Source organism: Macaca nemestrina, chromosome 19, assembly GCF_043159975.1.
Source record: "Macaca nemestrina isolate mMacNem1 chromosome 19, mMacNem.hap1, whole genome shotgun sequence".
Taxonomy (NCBI): domain Eukaryota; kingdom Metazoa; phylum Chordata; class Mammalia; order Primates; family Cercopithecidae; genus Macaca; species Macaca nemestrina.
In genome coordinates, this window is record NC_092143.1 from 83,918,229 (window position 1) to 83,936,136 (window position 17,908).

Genomic DNA, 17,908 nt, shown 5'->3' on the forward strand with positions numbered 1-17,908 from the left:
GTGTGATCGAAGCTCACTGCAGTCACAACCTCCTGGGCATTAGCAGGCCTCACCCGTAACTAGAAACTTGAAAGCTACTTTGCTGTCTGTTGGTGTTTTTAAAAAGACTAGAGTATGAGATCCAAGTGATTTACCTATTTTCTTTTTTTATTAGGTGTTCGGCTCCAGTTTTTTTGTCAGAAGTTATCACTTAAAAAGGGATAACTTTTAAAATTATACCTAGCTTTACATCCCTTTATTAATGTAATTCCTTAAACTGTTTTCAACTTATTAACATATTTTACATACTGTTTTAGTTAAGTGAATACAAATGCCTAATATGTAGTAAAGATACTACAGAGCAAGTTGCTTTCATCTGGAAGTACCACATTAGAAAGGAATTTGAGGCAGAATTTGGAGTTAGAGGAAAAAAGTACTTTAATGAGTAAATGAAATTCTGCCATTGGCCCTTATGAGGAAAGTGACTGATAGTGAGGCTTTTGTCATTAATGGAATGTGAATTCTTTTAACAGAGGGGAGTTGTTTGTTTGTTTTTGAGACAGAGTCTCCCTAGAGTGCAATGGTGCAAACTCAGCTCACTGCAACCTCCACCTCCTGAGTTCAAGTGATTCTCCTGCCTCAGCCTCCCGAGTAGCTGGGACTATAGGCGCCCACCACCATGCCCGGCTAATTTTGTATTTTTAGTGGAGATGGGATTTCACCATATTGGCCAGGCTGGTCTTGAACTCCTTGTCATGCACGTCCGTGTGAAGAGACCACCAAACAGGCTTTGTGTGAGCAATAAAGCTTTTTATTGTAAAGCAGTAAAGCCTGGGTGCAGGCCGGCTGAGTCCGAAAAGATAGCAAAGGGAGATAAGTGTGGGGCCGTTTTATAGGATTTGGGTAAGTAAAGGAAAATTATAGTCAAAGGGGGGTTGTTCTCTGGCGTGTAGGAGTGAGAGTCACAAGGTGCTCAGTGGGGGAGCTTTTTGAGCCAGGATGAGCCAGGAAAAGGAATTTCACAAGATAGTATCATCGCTTAAGGCAAGGACCGGCCGTTTTCACTTCTTTTGTGGTGGAATGTCATCAGTTAAGGCGAGGCAGGGCATTTGCACTTCTTTTGTGATTCTTCAGTTGCTTCAGGCCATCTGGGCGCAAGTCACAGGGGATGCGATGGCTTGGCTTGGGCTCAGAGGCCTGACACTCCTGACCTCGTGATCTGCCTGCCTCAGCCTCCCGAAGTGCTGGGATTATAAGCGTGAGATGATGCACCTGGCTGGGAGCTTGTATTTTAAACATAGTTTTCAAACTTTTACTAGCCCCAGAACCCCTTTTTCAAATGAAAATCTTACACTTAAACCTGTTATGTAAAATAGGTCAAGGATTTGCTGAAAGGCCGTTCAGCACATCAGTGAGATTCAGCACTTTGGCTGAAAAGGGACGTAGGAGGATTTGAAGCCCTTTACAAACTATCATGGCATTTTTACAGGATTTCTAGGGACTCAGGAAGCACAAATTGAAAACTGTTGGGTTACATATAACATATATGATAGCATTATTATAATAGAAATCACTAACACTGCACATTGCCTACTGAATTCTAACCTCTTTTTTTTCTTTTTTTTTTTTTTTTTTTTTTTTTTTTTTTTTTTTTTTTGAGACAGTCTCGCTCTGTTGCCCACGCTGGAGTGCAGTGACCCGATCTTGGCTCACCGCAATCTCCACCTCCTGGGTTCAAGCGATTCTCCTGCCTCAGCCTCCCGGGTAGCTGGAATTACAGGTGTGCACCACCACACCCAGCTAATTTTTGTATTTTTAGTAGAGATGGGGTTTCACCATGTTGGCCAGGCTGGTCTCAAACTCCTGACTTCAAGTCCTCCCACCTGGGCCTCCCAAAGTGCTAGGATTACAGGCGTGAGCCACTTCTCCCAGCCCTAATCTCTTTATATACATTATCTTATTTAATTTTCACAAGTTTTATAAAAATAATGTAATTATAGCTTATTCCTAATTTATTCTCTTATAGAAACACCAAACATTGACTGTCATTTATCAAACTGAATAATCAGAATTCTGGAAGAGTACTGGGTTTATTAAGACACTGACACTAAAATTATACAGATGAAATATCACAATGAAAATTTTAAACCTAGAGATGTTTTTCAAAATAGGGTGATATGTTTGGGTGTGTCCTCCCCGGGATCTCATCTTGAATTGTAGCTCTCATAATTCCCACATGTGTGGGAGGGACCTGGTGTGAGATCATTGAATCACTGCGGTTCCCCCACACTGTTCTCATGGTAATGAAGAAGTCTCACGAGATCTGGTGGTTTGATAAGGGGTTTCCGCTTTCACTTGGCTCTCGTTCTCTCTCGCCTGCTGCCATGTAAGACCTGCCTTTCGCCTTCCACCCTGATTGTGAGGCCTCCCCAGTCACGTGGAACTGTGAGTCCGTTAAGCCTCTTTTTCTTTATAAATTACCAGCCTCGGGTGTGTCTTTATCAGCAGCATGAAAACGGACTGATACCCAAGGACTCAGAAAACAAATCTTAGGTCTAATGATAATTAGTGAGACTTCTGTGGTTAATTGCCATTGTTTAGTGAAGTTTACGAATTCTAATAGTATTTTATCCATTCCCAGGTGAAATGTTCTGAGGCTTATTTTTACCATGTTCTGATCCTTGATGTTTTTCTCTTCTGTTTTATTTTCAGAATCTGGAAGAAGGACACAGCTCAGCAGTGGCTGCCCATTACAATGAACTTCAGGAAGTTGGTTTGGAGAAGCGTAGTCAAAGTCGTATTTTTTACCTAAGAAACTTTAATAATTGGATGAAAAGTGTTCTCATTGGTAGGGTGGTTTTTTGCTGTTAGCTTGCCGTTTTTCATTTTGGCTTATGTTTCCTTTTTTCTCCCCACTGGTGTAACCAGCGCCAAGCGACTGAGTCTTTAATTCCTGCTCATTCAATTATCAAACCTTGACTTTATAAAGCTAGAGCCAAGACTAGGTCTTGAAGACAGATTCTTCTAATACTTGTGGTTGACGGTAAGATGTTAACGGGTGTTTAGTTGATACGTTGACGACGGCAAGATGTTAACGGGTGTTTAGTTGATACGTTGACGGTAAGATGTTAACGGGTGTTTAGTTGATACGTTGACGATGGTAAGATGTTAACGGGTGTTTAGTTGATACGTTGACGACGGTAAGATGTTAACGAGTGTTTAGTTGATACGTTGACGACGGCAAGATGTTAACGGGTGTTTAGTTGATACGTTGACGGTAAGATGTTAACGGGTGTTTAGTTGATACGTTGACGATGGTAAGATGTTAACGGGTGTTTAGTTGATACGTTGACGGTAAGATGCTAACGGGTGTTTAGTTGATACGTTGACGACGGTAAGATGTTAACGGGTGTTTAGTTGATACGTTGACGACGATAAGATGTTAACGGGTGTTTAGTTGATACGTTGACGACGGTAAGATGTTAACGGGTGTTTAGTTGATAGGTTGACGACGGTAAGATGTTAACGGGTGTTTAGTTGATAGGTTGACGACGGTAAGATGTTAACGGGTGTTTAGTTGATAGGTTGACGACGGTAAGATGTTAACGGGTGTTTAGTTGATACATTGACGACGGTAAGATGTTAACGGGTGTTTAGTTGATATGTTGACGACGGTAAGATGTTAAGGGGTGTTTAGTTGATATGTTGACCAGGCTTTCAGAAGGCAATATGTTTCTTTAATGCACAGAATTAAGGTTACCCAGCACTATTAAGTAATAATTCTGTTTTACCCTCATAGTTTTGGAGCAACTGCATATTGTTGGTTAAACATTTAGGTTTCATTAAGTCAAGAAATAGGCAGTGTCTTGATTTGTGTAGGCCTTCAATTAGTTGATAAAGATCATGTGTATTACATTGAGGATAGATAAAGACGTTCAACTTTTTTGAGCCAACATTTTATCTGTGGAATGAAAGTGAGCAGAGAAAATATGATTCAGAATACAATTCTTGTCAGCACCATAAGATAGGGTAAAAAAGGAATATAATTATTGCTCTGTATATTTAGTGCATTGAGTAGTCAGACTCTTAAATTTAGAGAACTTTAAAAAGTGGTTTAAAATTTTTCGTAATATTTTTTTCAAGCCAGTCGAAGAAGAAATGAGGATGCTTTCTTAATAATGTTAGAAAGAATAAAGTGCGAATTATGGGTACTTCTTACTAGTTTTGATGGTAATTTACTAATTTTGAAAGATAAATTAATTACCTATTCTGAGAAGTATTAGCAGGAACTAATTAGGCTTATTTTGAACACATTTTAATATTTTGTGTATCACTTGTTTTTAACATTCATGTTTTGTTACAAAAATATTTATTTGACTCTACCATGTGTCAGCTTAGGCTCAATGAGTGTTCACTTTTTTTTTTTTTCCCCTCAAGATTAATGTAATGGCATTTTCAGTCTCTACTCATAAGGTTCTCTCTCTACCCCAGTCCTAATTTCTTTTCAACCTTTCTCTTCCTTCATTATCCTCAATGATGCAGATAACTTACTGGATTTTTTATGAATTCTTATTTATTCATTTATTTTTTACTGAATAACTTTTTCGAGTCCATATTTTCCACATTGTAACATGTATTATTTGTATAATCAGAAAAGAGGTATTTTTTTTAAAGGACTGAAGTCAGAGTTGGCAAAATTGTCTCTCAGCAAATACAGGGTATTCTTTCCTTCTTCAACTGTTCTAGCAACTCTCTTGATGTGTGCTTTGCACCTGTCTTTAATGTCCTAATGCAATCAGTGTGATTTGTTCCAAGCTTTCTCTCTGACTTCTTCCTTTCTCAACACTCATTCTTTGTCACTCATTTTCTCTTTCTTCTTGGTGCTTATGCTTGGTAAGTAAACAGTTGAGTACAGTTCTGGAATGTGATAAAGGCTTTTTTGAAATTGTTTCTTGATGATTTCCTGTCTCGTTAGTCTTACTGTAGATAAATGCAAGATTTTATAATTGTTTTTCACTCTTTCAGTATTTTTATGCTATTAAGATTCATGGTAGAAAGTTAAATTTTATGGAACACTTGTGCTTCTGTTGAAGTTACTTTAAGTTCCTGGAGAAGGTGAAAGTACTTGTACAGGATATTTTAGCCATCAAAATAATACACGCTTGAGCTCGAAAGTGTTCAACTCAGTGATAAAGACAAGGAGAATGTGTCTAGGATTCAGTGTTATATCAGGTTTTAGAACTGTTGAATACTTAACTTGCCTGCGAGTATTAATATGCCTTTAATTGATGTTTGAACAATTTGCCTATTGATGTTTGGAGGCCTACTGATTTTATCTGTTGGCTGTTAATGTCATTTAGTAGACTGGGGTCTACCAAATTCTGATGATGCTAAAACTAAAAGACATAGTGCGTTTTTTTTTTGTTTTTCTAGTTTTTATATTTCTCTTGGTGGTAAGCCTGACATCTTTCGTAATCAAGCTCTTTTATCATTCCATAACAACTTTGGTTTACTTATGTGTCTGCTGTTAAACACCTAGAGAAAGCTACAAAACAAATTATGAATAATTAGTTTTTCTCATCCTTAGTTAGCTTTTTCTCTTATCCTCAACAAGTGTTGTGTTGTCTTAATTAGAATTTTACATATCTGCTATTTAAAATTCATTTTTGAAAGTAACATTCAAAATGCTGCCTTAATTTTCCAAAACACCAGACACATACTCTTTAATGACAGAGGATCAGATCAATCAACTCTTAGTCATATTTTTAGTTACTTATCAAAAGTTACAAATTACATAAATGGATGTGTAATCGTTTATGTTACATATTGGGCAAAAGATAGTAGGTTATTAGAGGTAACAGTTTATACTTCAGTAAAATTGAAGAAGAGGTAGTTTATTGTGACTGATTTCTGTCTCTTAGGAGAATTTTTGGAAAAGGTACGACAGAAGAAAAAACGTGATATCACTGTTTTGGACCTGGGATGTGGTAAAGGTGGAGATTTGCTCAAATGGAAAAAAGGAAGAATTAACAAGCTAGTTTGTACTGGTAAGATAAATAATGATATGAGAAAGAATAATTTGTAGTCAGGTAAATGGAAAATAAGAAGGATTATCTCTGATTACAAGATATCTGGGACTATGCATGAGATGAGGTTTTTTTTTTTTTTTTTTTTTTTAATTAGTTACGGCCTGACGCAGTAGCTAACGCCTGTAATCCCAACACTTTGGAAGGCAGAGGTGGGTGAATCACTTGAGGTCAGGAGTTTGAGACCAGCCTGGCCAACATTGTGAAACCCTGTCTCTACCAAAAATACAAAAAATTAGCTGGGCATGGTGGTGCACACCTGTAATCCCAGCTACTCAGGAAGCTGAGGCAGGAGAATCGCTTGTACCCAGGAGGTGAAGGTTACAGTAAGACGAGATTGCGCCACTGCACACCAGCCTGAGTGACAGAGTAAGACTCCATCTCTAAACAACAACAACAACAAAAAATTAGTTACAAGACTTTCCTGATAGTTTTATTTTATAGTAAGATTACATAAGCCTGGGATAACGTTTCCTTCCCAAAAGAACGGAAGCTATCAAAGATGGTTGGAGTCATGTCTAAAGGGCAGACTTGAAAAGGTTTCCATTGGCAAAAATAGGACAATTTTAACATTAAAAAAAAATAGCAGTTGGACACATCAAATCAGAAAAAAAACATTGTTCACCCTTGGAGGTTGCTAAGAAACTTACTATTCTGAAACTTATAAATTAAGGAGAGGGAATCAAACATTTGTAATCAGATGGTTGAAAAGGGCAATTCTTTTTTTTTTTTAATCAGATAAATCGAAGAGGAATGATAGAATTAGAAAATTATTTTTTCATTCTTTATGAAATAATAGATCTAGGCAATAATTTTTTTTTACTACCGAAGCCATTAAGGGAAAAGTCGATAGTAATGCAATGAATCAATCAATCAGTCACCTTAGCCCAGTTAGTCTAAACACTGAAGTGGGACGAGCAGACGTCAGCATCTTTCTGATGTGGTGAGTTAAAAGAGATACATACCACCACTACAGAAGTACTGCCCAAATTAGCAGTTCTCAAATTTTTGGTTTTATGAGCCCTGTACACTTAAAAATTATTGAGGACCCCAGAAAGCTTTTTTGTATGTAATTATGGTAAGTAGCTATTGATATTTACTATATTAGAAATTAAAGCTGAGAAATTTGAAAATATTTTTTAGTTCATTAAAATAAAAGTAAGAAGGCTGGCTTTTACATTTTTGCAAATCCCTTTAGAGTTTGGAATTACAGGAGACAGCTGGATTCTCACACCTGTTTCTGCGTCCAATATGTTGTGATTTTATTTTGGTTGATATGTAGTTGTAAAATAAAGGAGTAGTTTAATAGCCTTTTTTGATAATTGTAGATATTCATCTTTGTTACTACATCAAAACTCAGTAAGTGGTAGTTTCTTAAAGAGTAGTTACAATATGGAATCTGAAACCTTACTGATGAACTTTTTATACTGTGTAACATTAAAATCCATTGGTCTGTCTTGCACTTCCTGCATAATTTTATAGTATTTGGAAAATATTGTTCACTAAAGTTATGCAGATCTAATTGTTGAGAATCAAAAAATCATGTGTTTAGTATCACTGCCAATCAGAAAAGTATTGGGAAGAAGTCCAGCCCACAGTGATCAATACAAGTTTTTCAGGATTGTAATTCTTATTTGAAAGTCAGTTTTATTTTTGGCAACAAATACGCTGTCCATTGTTTCCCTTTAAATCAGTGGTCCCTAACCTTTTTGGCACCAGGGGCCAGTTTCATGGAAGTCGGTTTTTCCCCACAAGCGGGGGATGGAATTCTACCTCAGATCATCAGGTGTTAGATTCTTGTAAGGAGTGTGCAGCCTGGCTCGCCTGCCACTCACCTCCTGCTGTGCGGCCTGGTTCCCAGCAGGCCACGGACCTGTACTGGTTTGCAGCCCAGGGGTGGGGGAACTTTAAGTGACAGGTTCACTTTGTTCATTTTCAGGAAAATGTGTGCCAGTTACGCAAGTCTGCATAACCATGGTTTGTCAGTGATTCAAGTCAAAATGACTTTCTCAGAAAAAAAGTGGCCAGTACAGCTCAAAACTCAGAACAGTCATATCGGTAATGTTCTTGAAGATGACCATCAAACCTTGTTAGGTAGCGGAAATGTTTTCTTACTTCCCATTTCATCACACAACATTTTTAAAAGTGTGTATTCAAAAGCCCAGGTTTAATAAAATTAATTTTCAGTATTTTTTCAAGGGCGTTCTTAAATGAAACTGTTTTTTCCCCCTTTGTATTGTATAGTGGTGAAGAATACACGAAGTGCTGCCGGTACTACCTAGTGTTGCTACTTTGTATCTGTGATAAGATCCCAGTGTTTTACCTACCATTGCCTTTGCATCATCAGTGTGAATCTTTAAACAGGGAAAAGGGCAGGCCAGGCACAGTAGCTCATGCCTATAATCCCCAGCACTTTGGGCAAGCGAGGGTGGATCACTTGAGGCCAGAAGTTAAAGGCTAGCCTGGCCAACGTGGTGAAACCCCATCTTCTACCAAAAATACAAAAAAATTAGTTGAGCATGGTGGCACACACCTGTAATCTAGCGAGTTGGGAGGCTGAGGTATGAGAATCACAGAACCCTGGAGGCGGAGGTTGCAGTGAGTGAAGATCGCACCACTGCACTCCAGCCTAGGCAGTACAGCAAGACTCTGTCTCAAAAAGGAAGAAAAGGGCAGATAACATTTTATTATAAAAATATACCCTTGGTATTTCCAAAACTGGGCTTATTGATAGTGTTAGGTTTTATAATTCAGATTGGAATAAAACTTTCTCCTTTTTACTTTGAATAAGCATTTAAAAATCATGATAGAACTTTTCTAGCATCCATACCTATTGAGACGCTTTGAGTTCCTCTTGAAAACTGATAGGGTATTTGCGTCAGAATATAGCCCTTTTTTTAATTTTATTTTAAAAGAAATAAAACCTTTTCACTGGTACTAAAGCTGACTTTTATGCCAGAGTTTTATCAGTCGAGATCAGTGTCTCAATTTCTGGCATTCTGTCTTGATGCTTACTAATACCCTTCCATCTTTCCAGATATTGCTGATGTTTCTATCAAACAGTGTCAGCAGCGGTATGAGGACATGAAAAATCGTCGCGATAGTGAATATATTTTCAGTGCAGAATTTATAACTGCTGACTGCTCAAAGGTACAGTGTCTTTCATTTTCAGTTTGGGTAAATAATTTGTTTTAAAAATCAACTCAATTTTTACTTTTTAAAAAAATTTTATTCTCTTTTTTTGAGACAGGGTCTCACTCTGTCGCCCAGGCTGGAGCGCAGTGGCGCAATCTCAGCTCACTGAAACCTCCACCTCCCAGGCTCAAACAATTCTCCTGCCACCTGAGTAGCTGGGACTACAGGCACATGCCACCACACCCAGCTAATTTTTGTGTATTTTATAGAGATGGAGTTTCGCCATATTGCCCAGGCTGGCCTCAAACTCCTGAACTCAGGTGATCCCCCCACCTCCCATGGTGCTGTGATTACAGACCTGAGCCATGGTGCCTGGCCACTCATTTTTTAAAATATGTTTTGAAACTTTAAAAACCTTGGGACAGACATTTTCACTTTCGACTGGAAATTCTGTTATGATAAATTCCCTTAAATGACTCACTGAACACTTGTAATTTTTTGCTTTTAACAATTCGAGTTAAAATTAGCTGTTGCTTTTCTGTGTGGACATCATTTATTTCCCAGTACTTTGAAATAGAACTGAACTTATACTATGTCTTGTTCACCTTATAATTTATTAGTTTCCCAACATATCAGAGCCTGTTTGGTTTTTTCCTACCTTCCACCTGTTTCTGAATTTCTTATAAAGAACTGCTTCAGGGGTGAAGGTCTCACCATGAACTTTTTGTTCTTCATTGACTTATTAGCTCGTTGAACGTTGTAGATACCTTTAATCATACACATTTTGTTTGAAATTTGAAAGTGGGCCGGGCGCGGTGGCTCAAGCCTGTAATCCCAGCACTTTGGGAGGCCGAGATGGGCGGATCACGAGGTCAGGAGATCGAGACCACCCTGGCTAACACGGTGAAACCCTGTCTCTACTAAAAAATACAAAAAAACTAGCCGGGCAAGGTGGCGGGCACCTATGGTCCCAGCTACTCGGGAGACTGAGACAGGAGAATGGCGTAAACCTGGGAGGTGGAGCTTGCAGTGAGCTGAGATCCGGCCTCTGCACTCCAGCCTGGGCGACAGAGCGAGACTCCATCTCAAACAAACAAAAAAAAAACAAAAAAACAAAAAAAAGAAATTTGAAAGTGAAAAAGATAAGTGGGAGTGTACTGCCGGAAAGTTGTAATACCTTCAAAACATTTTTGCATTTTTTTTAAAATGCCAAACACCAGATGTTGTTTTTTAACCCAAGTTATTGTTGAATGTCATTTTATTTTAGCTGTCAAGTAAAGTGATGAAAGAATCAACTTCAAATGTCGTAATTGACTAATATATTTTAAACATGATTTCAGAATTCCTCAGTTTTTAAATACTGTGAAAATGGGAATCAGATTATTCTGTTAAACTAGAATACGTGCATGATTTCTGTGTGTCCTTTATTGTACAAGGGAAAGCATAGGTTGAAGATTGTGAGGGAAAGGAAGAACCTTACATTCTAGAAGTTAATTTACTAAAAGGTTTTTAACCTGTGTTGTAGTTACCTCAAAATCTTAACTCATTTTAATTTGTTTCAGGAACTTCTGATTGAAAAATTTCGTGACCCACAAATGTGCTTTGACATCTGCAGTTGTCAGTTTGTCTGTCATTACTCATTTGAGTCCTATGAACAGGCTGACATGATGCTGAGAAATGCGTGTGAGAGACTTAGCCCTGGGGGCTATTTTATTGGTACTACTCCCAATAGCTTTGAATTGATGTAAGTACTTTTAAATATATTGTGGTTTATAAAATATTCAGTATTAAGTAGCAAATGTTTACCAGAGGTCGATTTTATTAAAGTATGCTATTTTAATCTTATAAGTATTGAACACACTCATAAGATATTTGAGTAGGCATTCAGAATTTAAATTCAATAGACAAATTTACAGATGAACTTTTAAAAGTTCATCTTTATGTGTAGGTTAGAGACTGAAGTTATAGTGATAGACAAACTGCAGGTCAGACAGACAGTCACGGAGACTGAACCAATCTTCATGTGTGAGTTAGAGACTGAAGTTATAGTGATAGACAAACTGCAGGTCCGACAGACAGTTACGGAGACTTAACCAGCGCTCATGAGAGTGATTCCTATTTCCAGCTTAATTTTATTGGTGTGACTGTTGATGATCTTTTAGTATATTGCTTCTTAAAAGTAACTGAGATCAGGAGGGTGCAGTGGCTCATGTCTATAATCCTAGCACTTTGGGAGGCCAAGGCAGGAGGATTGCTTGAGGCCAGGAGTTTGAGACCAGCCTGGTCAACAAAGTGAGACCTTGTCTTTACGAAAAATTTACAAATTAGCCAACGTGGTGGCACACCCCTGTAGTCCTTACTCAGGAGGCTGAGGCAGGAGGATCACTTGAGCCCAGGAGCTGGTGGCTGTAGTGAGCTATCATCACACCACCGCACTCCAGCCTGAGTGACAGATTAAGACCTTGTCACTTTAAAAAAAAAAAAAAAGCCCATATCTAATTAAAAAGCTAATCAAGTGTGCATCATGTAGTTCTTCACATGCAAAATCTGATCAAAATAAGTCTACATTAATCACAATTTTATTCTTTTTATTTTGGTTGGGGGATAACCTTGACAGAAGACGCCTTGAAGCTTCAGAAACAGAATCATTTGGAAATGAAATATATACTGTGAAATTTCAGAAGAAAGGAGATTATCCTTTATTTGGCTGCAAATATGACTTCAACCTGGAAGGTGTTGTGGATGTTCCTGAATTCTTGGTCTATTTTCCATTGCTAAATGAGTAAGAAGATTAATCTGTTCACTCTTTTCTTTTTGTCTTAAGGGAAAGAAAAGGGGGAAAAAGCAGTATTTCTTTTACTCTTTATTTTAAATGGGGGCCAAAGAAAAAGTATAGTCTTGTTTTTTTGTTTTGTTTTGTTTTGGTTTGGTTTTTGTTTTGTTTTGTTTTGTTTTTAAAAAAAAAAAAAAAGACTAGCCTCAAATCTGGGGGATTATTGCCATAGGTCTCATATAGCCTAACTTAGTTTTTTCTCATTCCTGGAATTTTTTAATCCTGTGGGTGAAAAGGGGAACCAGTTGCCTTCAGCTTGTGGCACAAAACGCCTGACACTGCAAATAGCGAAAGTTTTTTTTTTAGTGACTGTTGGTCGCTTTGATGATAAACAATGAGTCTTCATAAATCAAAGGTCTTCCTGTTGACAGAGATGAGCATTAAAAGTTGTTTGCGTTTCACTACAGCTTTGAAATTGCCTATGTCTCACAGGCAGTGTCGATGTTAAAATCCTGATTCAGGAATGTATTCTCCCATGTGCCTGAATTCCTAGGAGTCCTGGCAAACTGTAGACACAGGAAAAGCTGGGGGTAACTGGGCCTTACCAGGTAAGGCTTCAAGGCCTTGTGATACCCCTTGGTTTCCAGAGTTTCCCTGGTGGGGAGAGTATAAAAGTCAGCTTAAATGTAGGCCATGTCATGATTGATTGAACTTGATTTTCTACTTTTTCGAAACAAAAATCTTTTGTTTTGAATATTAACTGAGAAAAAGAAGAGGTATATTGTCTGTTTACTTTTGCTTGGTGATGATTTTAATTGTAACTCAGTCTAAAATTAGGGTTACAGTATTTTCAGGAGTTCTGTAATAGCTTATTCAATAGTATAAGAAAGCCAAGTAGCATTGTGACTGAACATGAGGAAAATACTATGCATAATTTTATAAATATAAACCATTACAAAATTTAAAAATATCAATTGCATTTTGCTTTTTAGTTTTTAAAACTAATAAACTTGGGGGAAATGTTACTGCTCTTCAACTTTATTTAAAAAAGAACTTGTTTGTGGCATGTTGTTGAGAATGTTTAATATGTTAGCTTGAGGTTTTAGTTAACAGTGTAAAACAAAAGATTCGTTTTAAATGCTGAGCAAGACCTAGAGGTCTTTGTGTTTTTTTTTTTTAACTTGAATTTTGCCTAATGATGGTAAACCTAAGTCATCACTTTAATATCTAATTTTTTAAAAGATTATTTATTGAAACAGTATTGGATGAAATAGAATCTGAAAATGTGTAGGGGTTTTGAGATGCCTTTTTGCCATTTCATTAAGAAACTGAACAGAAGCTTTTTGTGTGGCAAAACTTACTCAAATTGGGCCTCAGTTCTTGGAATCATGAGATTTTTTAGGTGTGAAACTTGGTTTCATTTCTAAAGGTTTATTTTAGAGATTTACAAAGAGAATGGGCTGGAATAAAAGATTTAATTTTGCTCATGTTGCCTTTCCAAGGAGGATGCATTGAAGTAACAGAATCCTGCCTTACGTGAACCTCTTACATAGAAACCTCGGTGGCCCTCTGTTTGCCTTACGTGAACCTCTTACATAGAAACCTCGGTGGCCCTCTGTTTGCCTTACGTGAACCTCTTACATAGAAACCTCGGTGGCCCCTGGTGTCTGCCTTACGTGACCCTCTTACATAGAAACCTCGGTGGCCCCTGTTTGCCCTACGTGTACCTCTTACATAGAAACCTCGGTGGCCTCTGTTTGCCCTACGTGTACCTCTTACGTAGAAACCTCGGTGGCCCCTGTTTGCCCTATGTGAACCTCTTACATAGAAACCTCGGTGGCCTCTGTTTGCCCTTGCCCTGTCCCCTCAAATGCCACCCTGTACACGAGCTCTCCAACCTAACTTTCAGGGTTTCCCCACTTCCTTCCACTCTTCCTTTACCTGCTGCCTGAAGTCATCTCCAGGCTCCCTCTTGTTGTCTACAGATATATAATTATAAACTTGGTAAATGCAGTGAGGAAAAAAAACACCTGAGAGTCTAATGGAGGGACCTAATATAATAGAAGATTTAAGGAGGATACCTGTAAAGAAGCAATGTTTGAGTCAGGATCTAAAGGATGGAAAAGTAGGTGGGCAGCTGAGGACTGGAGGGAAGAATGCTCCTGACACGAGGACAGCGTGTGTGAGGGCCCTGCAGTGGGAAGGCTAGGCTAGTCCAGGATGTTGAAAGAAGGCCCATCGTGACCGATAGTGGGGGTGTCCCAAAACGAGGCAGCATTCCTTTACAGATGCATGTCTTAGAGACCATGTTCTGTGTCCTGCGTGCACTGGAGCCCCGTGGAGGGTGTTAAGGAGGGTAGAGACATGACTCAGGTCCACATTTCTGAAGCTTAATCTGGCTGCGATTGGAAAATTCATTGAGGGAGAGTAAGAATGGAAGCAGGGGACAAGCAAAGTGAGTTTATGGACTGGTACCACTGAGTGGTGATGGCAACTGAAGCAGCAGGATGGTGCCAAATGCAGGAGGTAAGAAGTTGACCTATTTGAAATTGATGTTTTCTAGGTAAAATAGAAAGGACTTAGTGATGTATATTGAGCACAGCGGGCAAAAGGGGGAGATGGCATGGATCACTAGATGGATTTACTGAAGTGGCAAAGATTGGCAGAAAAAGAGTAGTGATGTTCAGCCTTAGATATGGGAAGTTAGAGAGTGCCAGTGACACATGCAGGTGAAGATTTCTAATAAGCGGTAGAATCCATGAGTGATGAGAGAGAGCTGAACTACCGATAGCTGTGGGGTGGAAGTGAGTGGGACTGTGGACTGTACTCTTCAGAACCTTGAAGTTTAGAAGTTGGGTAAAAAACAAACCTGCAAGTAAAAAGGAAAAAAAAAAACCTGTGAAGAAGCAGTCCACGATGTAGGGGAAAAATTAATAGTGTATCTTGCCAGAGAAGTCAAGAGATGAAAGTGAATCTTTAAGAAGGAAGTCGGCGGCTGTGTTCAGTGCAGCTGTGAGAGATCAAGTAAAGTAGAATGGAATCAGTAGAAAAGAGTTTCCTACACTACTTCTTCCCCATCTCACAGCTCCACAGCTTCCTTCCACAGCTGACCATTTGCTTCCTGACCTATGTGTCATACCAGTAGAGCTCTCTGAAACCCCCTGAGATTTCGAATGCACGTTTCTTTTAGGTGTGACATGTTACTCTTGCTTCATTTTGTATGACTGTATTGTGAATTTATCGAGGAAATGGTAGCTGCTTTAGTTAAGTCCAGAAGATGTCACTGCTGGGAATTACAAACATGCAGAAGCTTTTTCATTAAGTATCTTTTTTTGGACAGAATGGCAAAGAAATACAATATGAAACTAGTCTACAAAAAAACATTTCTGGAATTCTACGAAGAAAAGATTAAGAACAATGAAAATAAAATGCTGTTAAAACGAATGCAGGCCTTGGAGGTGAGTATTTAGAGAAGATGTAAAAATTCCAGTCATGGTGAACTTGTTCGGCTGTTGTTGACATCCTCGCAAGGCCATCTGATCATGAAGTAGTTACATGTATTACGCTCTTCAGCACTTAGGACAGAGCTTGATACAGAAACTGCATGGTGAATGCTCAGTAAATGCTTGATGAAAGAACGAATACTGCTGTTACCAAATTCTGTTTTCTAGATAGTACTGCTTTAAAATAGGATTTCTCAACCTCAGGACTGTTGACATTTTCTTCTGGATATTTCCTTGCTGTGGGATGCTGTGCATTGTAGGATATTCAGTAGCATTCTTGGCTTCTGCCCACTAGATGCCTTCCAGTAACACTCTTGTCCCCAGTTATGATCACCAGAAAACTCTCCAGACATGGCCAAATGTCCCCTCGTGGGCAGAATTGCCCCAGGTTGAGAACCTGTTCTTTACAACAGTGCCTTTTGGTTACGACAGTAATTTAGAACCTTCCTGGCCAGTGTCCAGAGGAGCTCACACTGTACGTAATTTTGTTGTGTGGTAATTCTTTAGCAGGCTCCAGTCTTTTAGACTGTGTTGTTGCTGAGACCTCTCCTGACCTAATGCAGCAATGAAGGTACCTGTATAAGCTTCAAGCACATAGCCATTGATTGTTTTTCCTTTTTCTCCTTATCAGACAATTTCTGGTTGGACAGACCTAAAATATTTAGTGAGCATTTTTATTATTGATCAGTAGAATTATATTCATCAAGTGGACATTAAACTTCTTTAGAGAGTTGATTCAGTTTAGGTACTTTAAGCGTGCTCTAATGACCTCCATGAAGTAGGCAGAACAGTAACTTTTCCTTTATTTTTCCTATTCTTTTTTTTTTTTTTTTTTTAATGACAGGATCTCACACCGTTGCCCAGGCTGGCGTGCAGTGATGCAATCACAGCTCACTGAGGCCTTCACCCTCTGGAAGGTGACCCTCCCACCTCAGCCTCCTGAGTAACTGACTACAAGCTTGTGTCACCACACCTGGCTCAGTTTTAAACTTTTGTACTGAGGTTTTGCCGTGTTGCCCAGGCTGGTCTCAAACTCCTGACTTCATCAAGCAATCTTCCCACCTCGGCCTCCCAAAGTACTGGGATTACAGGTGTGAACCACTGCACCTGGCCAGTTTTCACTATTTTTTAGTAGGCAGCCTGAGGCTCAGAGGATCAATGACTTGCTCAAGGCCATGCTAACCTTTTGATGTTCTTCAGTTTTTAGATGATACTCAAACAAAAGTCTCCTGTTGAAGTTGCACCTGCACCCAGCCACTCCCACAATGTTGAGTGGGAAAACTTTCTATAAATTCTAAATTGTCTTTAAAGAGACATAATCAGTAAAATGTTATATTCCTCATTAGTTGTATTTCCTATACTTTAGGTCTAAGAATGTTTTTACTGGCTTTATATTAGGAAGGGAGGCTTGTTTTGTTTGTCTTGAGGAAGAGGAGAAAACTAGCAAACCATGTGTGGATAAGTCCCCCTGTCCCACATACACAGCATACCTTTAGCATATCGCCTTTATTTGATGGTGCTTTGCGTGACAGTGGTCAATTATTTAGCTTTTCTCTTAGCATATGGGTGATGAATTCACTTGTGTAATTTATGTCAAAATGTACTTAGGTATAGTAGGGTATGGGATAATAAGAATTTTATGGCATGTTGTTTCTGTGAATTATGCAGTCCGTGATGGGAACTGGACTGAAGTATTGAAGAAGCATTCCAAGTGCAGTGAGGGCCTTTTGGGAAGGAAGAAGACTGGTAGAGGACAGGCAGAGAAACCTGAGTGCACAGGGGATGTTTGAGGAACTAGTACTAATGGCTTTCACAGTTCTTCAGCAGTCTTCCATCTCTCCCAGTACTGCACTTGGGGATATGACCTGTTACCATGACTGTCTACGGACAGAAGCAGTAATAGCATGTAGTTTGAAATGTCCTTTGGTTTTCCTACTTCTTGACCAGGTCACTCTGGTGGGCATGTAAAGGACTGGGAGCAGGAAAGGACATGCCCAGATAAGAGTTAGGACGCTACTTGGGTGGCATAATGGGGGACGGTTTGGAGGGACTTTGAGATCAGACCAGTGGTGGAAAGAGCAGTCAGATGCCACTGCTTTTGACCAGGTCAGAGGTTTAAATGGATCTGTGTCTTGATATTTGCCACAAAAAGTCTTTTCCTGAAGCATCCAGCTTTCGTCTGGGTTCAGCACTAGAAGCAGTACAACTTTTCTGCTTTCCTGGAGCATTGGAACAGAGAGAAGAAAGAATGAAAAGATGTAGGCCATGCAACTCTAGGTCCTGACACCTGTTTTCTTTTTTTTCCACCAGCAAAATATTCTAGGGACACTTGTGGAAAAGTAACTGCTTTTAGAGGAGACACTAAGATATATATGTTTTAATAAGTTTTGGGCCCAGCGTGGCGGCTCACGCCTGTGACCCCAGCACTTTGG

At 39.0% G+C, this 17,908-nt stretch overlaps 1 protein-coding gene across 4 annotated transcripts in view; it reads left to right on the forward strand.

Moving 5' to 3' along the window:
- Window positions 1–17,908, forward strand: part of LOC105478945 (RNA guanine-7 methyltransferase) — a 39,706-nt gene that overhangs the window by 5,643 nt on the left and 16,155 nt on the right. For 3 of the 4 annotated variants that reach the window (XM_071085739.1, XM_071085740.1, XM_071085741.1), the window contains exons 3-8: window positions 2,692–2,827; window positions 5,901–6,026; window positions 9,103–9,215; window positions 10,763–10,944; window positions 11,818–11,982; window positions 15,314–15,431. In XM_071085739.1, coding sequence (XP_070941840.1) covers window positions 2,692–2,827; window positions 5,901–6,026; window positions 9,103–9,215; window positions 10,763–10,944; window positions 11,818–11,982; window positions 15,314–15,431 — 840 coding nt within the window. The remainder of the gene's footprint in view (window positions 1–2,691; window positions 2,828–5,900; window positions 6,027–9,102; window positions 9,216–10,762; window positions 10,945–11,817; window positions 11,983–15,313; window positions 15,432–17,908) is intronic. The other variant, XR_011617184.1, reaches the window with a different exon arrangement.